Below are 11,399 nucleotides of genomic sequence, written 5' to 3'. Positions count from 1 at the left end.
AATTAAGCAATTTAGAGGAAATATGATTTTATTCTTAGATATGAATTACAATAATCAAGTGAATTGCAATAATTTCTGTGAACCACCATTAGAACAGATTGTAACAATTAAGACTAAAGACAGCAAATCGCTGGGTTGGAGTAAATCAAATGTAATTCCCAGAACCACAGAAAATTTTAGGTTCAAAGTAGGGCTGACCTCACTTTTTGGTAAGGTTCTTAGAGCCTGGTAAATGAAGTTTTGAATATATCTGCAAGGACAGAAACACCTTGATAGGAGGAAAGTATCTGCATAATGATTGATGGAAATGAATGCTTCATGCAGGAATTGTTTTTAGGAATCCAGTCATTTGGAGAAACACACAAATTTCAGTGTGAGCATGCCTATGCCTTAAAAATGTTTGTCTTTTTAGTCTTGCTCTGAGCTTAGCCTTGCAGCCAAAAGGATAGTGCAGAGGGGATATCTGTAGAAGGTTTCTTAAAGTGCAGAGGGGTCTGTCCTGCAGGGGGCATGAAAAGTGCGACTTTAGGAAACGAACCAGTGCAGGAAATTCCTGTGAGATGTATCCTCAGTGGCCTGGTGATTGTGTCATTCATGGCAGAATCCCAGGGTTTACAAATGCTTTGTGTCTTTGTAGCTGACTTTTGTCACTTGGGTTTTCCGCTTTCTTGAGTTTTCTGGCTTTGCTGCATCCTCATGAACAAGCTACAAAAAAAAAGGGCATTTTTCAGAGGCACATGTGTAAAACATGAATGTAACATGAATGTCTTGTGAATGGCTTGGTGTCAAATGAAATGTAAGATACACATTTCTTGGATCTCCATGGATCATGAATGTGGAGGGGGGATACATGAGGGTACCAAAGAGCAGGTCTGATGAGTATGATGAACTGGACTTAAGTATTTTTAATATTTAAATTTTTCAAAGTAATCTAAGAAAATAATTAGCACTATCTCTAGTTTTCTTCAACAATTACCTGGATACTGTTTGTAATTCTGTTTGGTAAATTCTGTGGCTTGGGATTTTTTTTTCCCTTTTCTCCATTGAACCACTGCCTATATATCCTGAACTTGCTCTTTTTATGCTTTTGATTGTAATTTTATGAAGTAATGGATAATGTTCAGCTCAGGAATGGGATTTCAGGTGTAATGCTAATGAGAAATGTCTGGTATAATTTGTAAGAACATAAGTCCTTCTTCGGCACAACTGTGTGTGAGCTTACCCAGCAGAAACAGTTACAGAGGAAGTGTGGGACTCCTGCCAGCATGAGCTGCATACATTAAACTACAACCAGAGCTGGAAGCATTCTGTGACTTTGGTGCATAATTTATTATATTAGTCCATTTGTCCTTCCCTTCTGAAAGAAAGCCAATAAGTGGGTTAATTTAATCTTACGTCCAGCCTTGTGCTTGAAAGTGAAGTCTTGTATACCTTCCCTGTCCAGGATACAACTGCTAGGGGCCAAGCTGGGGTAAGAAAAGAGGGAACTCTGCAAGTTTTACCCTGTAACTGCCACTGAGGAATCATCAGATGTGAAAGGAAGACCTCAGAGTTCCATGCAGAGTCCCATGCCAAAGTGACAGTCTAATTTCTGTACACACTTTCCGATGGTTTTACGGCTCCCCTCATTAGTATCGCAAAATATTTTATTCTCCAGTCCTGGAATTAGCAAAGGATAGTGATAGCAAGGATGCAAAGCTAAAAATTAGTCATAATTCTGTTAAAGTGTGGAACTTAAAAATGAGAGGGTGGGTTCATCCAGGTATAGACCAGCAAAGCTGGCCACTAAAGCAGCCAGCCTGTGAGTAGATAAGCACTGATTCATCGCACAAGTTTTCCTGCAAATGAACAAGGTCTCCTTCAGTTAAAACAGAAGTTTATCTCCATCTCCCTGGTAACTTTAGCTGTTGTTCATAGATCCTTGAGCAATGTCTTTATAGTATCTGTAAAAACACTGGGGGCTTCTAGGGTCCATTTTCTATAGGCAGTTAAACTGGGTGAGAGCATAACGTACCCCAAAAAGGTCTTGATGAGCTCACCATTTCCTTCCTTCACAGTTTGGGTTTTCAGCTTGATGAGATCTTTATTCTGACAACATAGGAACTTCGAGGAGTGGGCAAACATTTACTTTCAGTGTATCCCCTTAATGACAGTACAGATCCTTGGTCAATAAATTATCTTAATTAGTCCGACTATTTATAATAAAAAAGTAGAAAGGAGAAGGCAAACTACAGTGCATTAAACGGTCATATTCAAATGAGTGAAATTAATTCAGTAATATGTAAAGAGAGTTTTTGAACTGGTCTGTAGAACCTTCAGGCATTGTTCAAATGTCTGAACTAATTTCAGTTTATGTACAAAACCAGCTGTACTAATACATACAGTGTCCTACGCAGGGTAGGTCTGTGTGATTTTTCTTTTTCCCCACTTGAATACTGCACCATGAATAGGCTTGTGCTATGTCAAATACTGTGCAGTAATCTGCTATGTCATTATTTCATGGAATCATTAATTACCTTGGGAGGTGGCTTTTTTCATTACAATAAATTACAAGAATTCTGGGTGAATGAGATGAGGTAGCTTATTTACATATTCTGAGGCTAGTCATATGATTTTTATTGAGCCAATTATGCCAAAGATTGCCAAGTTTACAGTCAGTTTGTATAGCATTGCAGTTACCAAAAATGTGTCTATCAATGAAATAAATTTGTAGCAGTGGTTGTAATTTTCTGAGTGGTAGGCTTTTTCCTAAATTTATCTCAGGAAAGATTAAACAATTATTATTTGAGCTTTCAAGTACCAGTGATTTATTTCATTTCACACTGACAAAATTGTGTCTGTGGATTTTTATTATAAATAGTGGTAGATATGCTAACACAGGCTTTAATTCTGAGGATGTACAGGCCTTAGGTACATGATGTCCCACTGGTATCCCAAGACTCCGTTATAACCTATGAAGAACTATACTTCTTAATTTGAATACAGAAAACAGTTTAAAAAAGATTAATTATATTACTGATGTAAATACTGACTAGGCAACTAATGTGCCGTGACTGCTGCTCATTATATCAAACTCAATCATTTCATTGCTGCCTTGTCCTCCTCCTCATTTGTTTCATCTCCATCTGCTCACTCTCTCATATTACTTGCACTGCATCATATGAGGTACCCAAGCTTACTGGGCAAAATGTTGTCTTCTAGGAAAAATATGGTCCAGTTCTACAAAATACTGCACTATAAATACAATAGTAATGCTTATGCTGCTACTAATTTGACCATTTTTCTCCCTGTTTGAGTCTTGGAAAGTATAATTCCTATTTTGGAGCTAGTTTATCTATGTGTCAGTGAAAGTTAAGAGCGGAATTGATGACATCTCACTACAGCTCTTTAAAAGAAGGGTGCTAGTCTAAGCTAGTCATCAAAGCTGGTGTCATTACTCTTACAAGTGGTATCATAAGAGGCTGGTATTTCTTAGGATGCAATGAATGACATTTTCAGAAGATGATTCATACTGCCCTAATGTAGTAGAGCTTAGTCACCTAACGGAGTTGTCTCTGTAAACTGTATGCTAAGACCATAGGAAAAACTTAAATTTGGTGCCTAACTTGTTTGAATCATACTGGAAGTGTTCTGGGTGAGCCCCCATTTTTGATTCTGGGATGATGCTGCTCCAGCTGCTAGTAAATTTTTTTATCTTGCATTATCATGGTTCTACAAGCATAAATTTTTGCAGTAAATGTCCTGGGTTTTAGGACTTAGATCACAGCATATCATTAAACAATTTACTGTATCAATTAAAATGTCCTTTTAGTTGTCTCTTAAAAATATCTGTAGAGATTTTTTTTTGTTCATTCTGTCTTTTCCCTACTGCTGTGCCATCAACACAAAGGCAATATTCCTCTCAGAAAGGGCTGGGTTAGTGTTTCAGTGTAGCAGTGTGGAGATCTAACAGTGAAAGTCATGGGGCTTCAAGCATCTGACACTCTGATAAAGCATGAAAGAGGTAAACAGGAAAGATAAAAATAGTGGGATGATTTGATATCAATTCTTATTTTCCTTCCTATTGAGAAGGCTTTGTTGGGTTGGCTCTGTTTCTTTACTGCCATTTGCCAGAGCAATGTTTTATAACTAGAAAATACAATAAGCAGTGGTGATGTAAGCACATGAAAGGTTAGTGGATTTGGTTTGGAATTGGAAACACCTCTTTGTAATAAAGGTCATTATTTCAAAATATTGCAAACTAGTGTGTCTAAGGTTTCTCTTGGTCTGCTCTGCTCTACATTGTGTCTCCTGAGCTAAAAATTCACTTAAAATTAGGTAGCAAATGAAAAGAACAAGATAAACCTATGAGGAACATCGGGGGAACTCTTGCTCTGAAATCAGTGGCACTATTCCCAAGGAAGTTAATTTCCAAACAAGTCTGTCAGTTCTCTGAGTTTCAGCTGACAATTTAATGTATGAATAGCCTTCTGAAACAAAAATCGTGGGTTCTGGGCTTTTCTCTGCCATTCTTCTGTCATGCATATCACTGTGGTTGCAGAATATATTTAGCTGGTTGCATTAGTCACTGGGGATTGTGTTCTTATGCTTCTATATGTTTGGTTTAATACATGCTTGCATATTCAACTGTGCAGACAATAAACATAATGTTCATTGTAATAAAAAGCTATCTCTGCTTATACTGGATCAGCTAACTGTGGTATATTGGTACATTTATAAACAGAAGTTGGTTTGTGATAGCAAAATGCAGGACTATTTTATCAGCTGGTTTCTGGAAAAAGATTGATTTTCCTCCATGCAAATATTTGAAAGATACATGCCACCAGCATTTCTATAGGACATACACTCAAACAGAACTGAAGAGCTGAGTCTTGTGCTAACTGCAGTCCAACTGTTGACTTTTGTCTTTGGATCAGGGCATGCATCCTAACAATGAGGGGGTCTCTATGCAATTTCTGGGATTACAATTTTTATGTGTATGGTAATGTGTATTAGACTGTGCTAAAGTAATGGGGAAAATAGAATTTGTGCTAGGCAGAATTCACCACAAGATGTCTCATGTCTCACTACAGATTTTTCACAAAGGTAGGGAGCTATCCAGCTAAGTCTGGTGAGTGCAGTGCGAATTACATGATTTAGATTCTTCTGGAGAGTGTGTTAAAAGCACTTAAAAATAGACTGGATGTGGAATCCAGACGTGACGAGTGTGTTCTTCAAGGGCTGATTAAAAATAAATGCACGGAGACTAACATCACTGAATATTGAAAAAATTCTCAAGAAAGGGAGGAAAATGAACAGTTAAAGCCAAAGCACAGCACTAGAAGGATGAGTTCTCATTATAAAACAGGGTGATCTAATCTAATTTGTTATTTTTTACCACCTTTACTATGTAAGATAAGTGGACTCTATGGCTGGAGAGTCCATTAAGAGTGGTTTTCACCCCTGTAACAATTGGGGTGGGGTGTGTACCTTTAAGGAACTGTTTTATCTGCTGGCTCTGGGGATTGAGACTAGAGCCCACACATGCGTGATTCTGTACAAGCCTTGGGCACAGCTGTCTATTCTTGTGTGTATTGCTGTATATGTATTTTTAAATAGATCTCTTTGTGTTCCTATGTGTATGACTTCTTTCAGCACTGGTGCAGACTCTTCTCTTACTTTAGGATGTTACTTGAGTGAGGATAGATTCAAGGCCAGCTACCAATTTTCTTTATGACTGTTAAATAAAAGCTTTAAGTGTTAATTGTTTTCATAGCTATCCATATACAAAAGACTACTTCAATTCCCAGTGTTGGAAGGACTGGGAGGTCAGGGTGGGTAGTTGTGGGACTGTAGGGAACTGTAGGCAACTTCTACTGTGGCTAGAAATGAGCCAGGGCACAAGCTGATTGTATAAGTCAAATGTATTTCACATATCTGATCACCCAAACAAGCAGATATGCTCAGGATAAATGCTATGTGTTGACAGTTTTTTTTTAATATAAGTAAATACACTAAACTTATTGAGTTGGGGTATGTTGAGGAATCTAATTTTAAACTTTCTGATGGACTCTTTTGTTAACATGTAGCTACAATGTATCTCCAAAACAAAACTGCCACAAAACTGCCTGGCAAGCCATAGAGCAAAAATGAAAAATTATTTTCTTGTAAAATCACAGAATCACCCAAGATCACATGGAGGTGTTTAAGGAAAGACTGGATGTGGGAGTTAGTGCCATGGTTTAGTTGACGTGGTGGTGTTAGATCATAGGTTGGATTCAATGATCTCAGAGGTTCTTTCCAACCTAACTGATGCTGTGCTTCTGATTCCATGTTGAGATCCTTCCCACCCCGGCCAATAGTGGCGATCGGCGTGCGTGCCCGGGCCCGTCCGAGCTGTGGCTGTTGGCAGTGCCGGGGCCGCTTCCTGCCGCTCCGTGAGGGGCCGGGCCGGGCCGGGCCAGGAGGGTGTGCACCTGCGGCAGCCGCCCGGCCCTGTGCACGCCCGTCGTACAGGTGTGCCTGTCGGCGCACAGAGGGACCCGCGATGGCTCCATCCCCGCAGGAGGCGAGGGATAAAGACCGGGGGGTTCCCTTCCTAATCCCGGCCGCGGGGCTGTGCCGTGGGAGCCGTCCGGAGGTCGAGCAATTGCCTTCACCGCCCGGTCCGGCGCGGCCGCTGCTCCCGGGGCGGGGCGGGGCGGGGCCGCCCCTGCCGCCGCCACGCTCCGCCCGCCCGCCGCACGAGCCGGTGCCCGCGCTGGAGCCGCTGCCGGAGCGGCGGGCCGGGCCCCCGCTGCCCTGCTCTGCCCGGGCCGCGCTCCCGCCGGGCTGACCCGCTCCCGGGCGCCACTGAGCCGCCCCCGCCCGCGGTGGATGCCGCCGGGGAGCGGGCGGAGCGCGCCGCCGGGGAGAGGGGCTGCCGCGGCCGCCGGAGCCCACGTACATGCGAGTGCCCTCTTCGCTCACCAGCATGCTTTACTTCCAGATGGTGATCATGGCAGGGACCGTGATGCTGGCTTATTACTTCGAGTACACGGACACCTTCACCGTCAACGTGCAAGGCTTCTTCTGCTACGAGGGCGCGTACCGCAAGCCCTACCCGGGCCCGGAGGACCGCAGCGCCGTGCCGCCGGTGCTCCTCTACTCGCTGACCGCAGGCGTGCCCGTGCTGGTGGTAAGCAGGGGCCGCCCGTGCCGCACTCCGGTGACTTGTTGGGCTGGACCGGGCCGGGCCGGGCGGGCCGCGGGTCCCGGCCGGAGCAGTGCCGCTGGCGGGCGGCTGCGGGCCGGGCCCGGGGGGCGGGGACCGTCCGCGCTGCCGGGACTGCGGCCCGGCCCCGGAGCCCCGGTGGGCAGCGCTGCCGCCCCCTGCCCCTGCCCCACCGTGCCCACCGCGCCTCTCAAGTTTATTTTTAGCACCGGTTTATGTAACTGCCAGTGCCTGTACCAGCCCCTGTGCGACTCCTTTTGGTAAAAAATTATCTTTTCTTTTTCGAAACGCGCGTCGCTTGCAGATAGATGGGCAACCTGAGGAAAACCTGGTTTACAGCTACCACTTACTGATGTGTCATCCGGTACTAATTAGAAAATCCCTCTGTCAGTTTTGTTTTCTAAAAGTCAACTGGTACGTGCAGGGAGCAGTTTTACTTGATTTAGTAGTCTCCATATGTCACACAGTGTGATGTGTGTGCAAACGAAACCTGTGTCTCTAATTGAACATGATCTTTCATCAATCAGTTTTAAACAGGTGTAGCTAAAAAGTGATTTATTTAATCGATTTTCTATGGGGATCTTTTTTTCGGGAAACAGCTCAGAGAAAGCTTTTTGGAAAAGCAGTGAGATTCCTTTCAAGCTGTTGAAGGTACTCTGTGTTGCCGGATAAAGAGGGCATTACCATCATTCAGTGATCCCTCACCATACTGAGGAGGAAAGACCTAGAGGGGAATATTTGACTACTGGGGATGGATTATATATAGACTCACCAGGTGCATGCACAGTTACACATACAGAAAACCCTTGTAGAGAGTTGACTTTAATCAACTGTAAGCATTAGAATAATAAAAGAATGTAATAAGAAGAGGCCTTTTGAGATAGCAATTATTTTTTTATCACACTAATTCTTTTTCAGGAAAATGTAACAAAATAGGAGTAGAAAAAGCCTCATCAGGGTGAGGCTAAGGTAATCCCAGACACAATTTCTGCTTTTGTAGCATCATGAAATTTCAGCTGGTATCAAATATAAAACCTTATGGTCAGTATCAGCCTTAGTATTGAGACTTGCTTCTCTTTTATTTTTTTTTTTCTCCCAAGGGATTAAATCTCTTCATTTGGCAAAACATGTTGTGTAGCATTTTGGCTTTGTTGAGTTCTTTTGATTCGAGAATCAGTTATTTGACCACTTTTACCTGTTTGTTCTTTTAAACCCCTAAATACTGTTGAGATTCTAAAAGGGAATTTTGTTGGGTTTTTTTCTGGTGATGTTTCTCTGATCTTGGTGTGTGATGTTTGTTTTGTTTTTAATTCTATTTCTTTTGTTTGCCTCAGGAAGTTGCAAAGAGTATGTCAGATATTCATGTTGAGCATCTCTTTTTCCTGCTGTGTGTCAGCAAGATGGATTGGTAGTTTCCATTCAATTCCTGGGTGCTAGATGATTACGTCAGAGCAATCTCCATGACATTTTGGGTTGGCAGTCTTGTAATTAGCCTTGCTAAAAAGCTAATAATAGAATTTAATGATACTTAACTGTGTTTCATCTTCCAGTCACCAGTCTTTTAGGCAGATGACATGCTTTGGGATGTCAGGGCATGGAAAACCACATTGTAGATGCCTGTGTTTCAGTTTTAAAAAAAGTATTTTTATTTCATTTGATTAAACAAAAAATTCAGCTCCTGGGAGTCTCATGAATTCTCAGCATTAAGTCTAATAATTAACTTTATTAAATAGATGGATTTTTCACTTTTTGGATAGAGTTTTGTTCTGATTTGCCTTGAGCAATCCTCTTGAACTTAGTGTTTTCCCAGGATGGCACTTACTCAGTTGTGCAGAACATGTACATTGCCTTTGCTTGTTCCTTTCATTGAAAGGAGTGGTGAAAGTAAGATTTCTTCACCAAAACAACTTGTATGTTTTCAGTTGTCGTAGGTTTCAGAGATTAGGTTCTCTTCTATTTCATTTGTTTCTTGCTATGACATTTTGGACATGCATGTTCTGTGTAATTTTGTTTCTGTAGATGAAATATAAAAATTAATCATGTAACATAGCCCTATTTTGGTCTGTAAAGTCTACATGCAAATGTAGGCTAGTGAAGGAAATAGATTTCTGTGAATGCTATTTCACCTTTTTTTTCCCACAATGAGTACTGTCCTTGAACATAGGATATTAAATAATATAATTTATGATTTTTTTAGTCTTTTTTTCCCTGCTTTTTTGGTGTATGGGGTTAATGCTCTTTCTGGAGTTTTGAGGTAGAGCAACAGAATCTTCATCTTGGTGTTCACAGCAACTGAGGTTTTCTTAAGTGATTGGACTTGTTTAATTGGAGCCATAGAGAGCTTGCTTCAAGTTAAGTTATCTTAATGTGACTCAATTAATGGCTCCATTGCACTGAGCTTGAATGAAGTTGCTCAAAAATCATAAAAAAAAGAGAGTTTTTCTAATGATTTTCCTTTCTCTATGCCTGCTAGTAGAAAACTAAAAAAGTAAAAGTACCAGTAGCAGGATCTGTCTCGATGAGCATCTCATCAGCAGTGGGTCTCTGGCTGCTGTGAGGCTGTCATGTGGCTGCTCATGCAGAACCCCTGTGCCACATCAGAGGCGCTGCAGCAGCCCTGAGTGTCAGGCCATGGGGTTGAACTGAGTGTCTGCTCACAGGGCAGCCACAGGCATGTGCAGAGACCTAAATAACAGCCTGTGTCATCTGACAGGGACGTGCTGTGAGAGCTGTGTTCATCCTGGAAATTCTCTGGTTAGTCTTTAAAATGCTGCTTCCTGCTCGTATGTTCCTACAGCCCTGGTGCAGCATTGCTGCCAGGCTTTCATTCCTGAGTCAGTCTGCCTCCTCAGCCCATCTGCCCCCATGGCATCCAGGGACAGATGCAGCTGGCTGGCAAGGCACAGGTGCTCAGGAGTGTGATCTGAGAACTGCAGTCCCAGGGCAGCAGCAGAGACTGCTTGCTCTACTGGAATGCTTGACTTTTTAATGGAGTTTTGGCTTTTTTGTTTGGGTTTTTCTCTGTGTTTAGGTTTGTTTGTTTGTTTCCTTGTTTTGTTTTGTTGGGCTTTGTTTGTTTGTTTTGATTTTATTTTTTTGTTGTTGCTCAGGATTTTGTTTTTGGTTTTTTTTGGTTTTGTGATGGCTTTTAAAAAAATTCTCTTTCAGTCAAGTGCTCTTGGGAAAGGGAAACTGACTGAAGGAAAGAAGTTTTGTGCTCTGTACTTGGGACTTACTGGGTTTGTGTATCTATAGTCTTTGGTCAAGTAATTACCATGTATTTACCAAATATTTAGTCAGCTGTGACTTGGTGGGCAGCTGGACTAGATGATTATTGTAGGTCTCTCCCAGCTGAACTATTCTATTCTAAAAATCTCATAGGTTGTGTAGGATCTAGTAAGGAGTCAAAGGAGTCACTCTGGCTGTAACAGATTTATTGTCTGCTAAGATGTCTCTGTTTAAAGCCCCTGCAGCTTCAGAGTTGCCTGGAGAAGCTGTGGCAGCTGCAGGTCAAGGCCAGGCTGGGTGGCCTTTGAGCAGCCTGGCCTATGGAAGGTGTCCCTGCCTGTGGCGGGTGGGCTCGAACTAGATGAGCTTTAAGATCCCCTCTGACCCAAACCATTCATGGGATTCATAGGTATTGCAGCAGCTGTAGGAAACTTGTAGAGGAATCCAGCAACCTTGCTGTAGGATGAGAAGAGCTGCTTTTTTTTTTCCAGCTGCTTTCCTAGCTTTTATGTAGGTTCCATGAAATGAAGACAGATTATAATGTTAGTTTTCTCTGGGTTATCTCTAGAGGGTGTAGGCACTGTTTCTTATCTCCCAAATCAATTTTGAGTGCTTCCACTGGAGAATTTTGAGAGTTCACACAGTTGCTTTTCTTTAGTCTGTTTTTAAAAAAGTGCTGAAAACAACTGCAGCTTTGCATATAATAAAATATATGGTCCCTTCCAGTGTTAGACTTCTATTTGTTGAAGGTTTCCTAGGTTATACTTTTAGGCACCAATAGTGACTTGAATGAGTAGATGTGTTTGCATCAGGAGCATTAGGCACACAAGCAGTAAAATATTTTAAAAATGGTGGAAATTCCAATCATAAGAATGGAAAAGTAGGATATTCTATGAGGGAAGACTGAGACTTGGGCAGAGGCAGTGCCCCTGTGGGCTCCCTTTTTCCCCTTTGTGAATCAGATTTGGAAGAGTAGTAC

At 42.0% G+C, this 11,399-nt stretch overlaps 1 protein-coding gene across 1 annotated transcript in view; it reads left to right on the top strand.

Moving 5' to 3' along the window:
• Positions 1-6,865: 6,865 nt before the first annotated feature.
• Positions 6,866-11,399, top strand: part of PLPPR5 (phospholipid phosphatase related 5) — a 45,334-nt gene continuing 40,800 nt past the window's right edge. Inside the window, exon 1 of the mRNA XM_030953162.1 lies at positions 6,866-7,156. Within this exon, the coding sequence (XP_030809022.1) occupies positions 6,926-7,156 (231 nt within the window). The 5' untranslated portion in view covers positions 6,866-6,925. The remainder of the gene's footprint in view (positions 7,157-11,399) is intronic.

The sequence above is a fragment of the Camarhynchus parvulus genome, chromosome 8, assembly GCF_901933205.1.
Source record: "Camarhynchus parvulus chromosome 8, STF_HiC, whole genome shotgun sequence".
In the NCBI taxonomy this organism is placed as follows: domain Eukaryota; kingdom Metazoa; phylum Chordata; class Aves; order Passeriformes; family Thraupidae; genus Camarhynchus; species Camarhynchus parvulus.
Note: the sequence above shows the minus strand (reverse complement) of the source record. Positions and strands in the feature narration are given on the sequence as shown.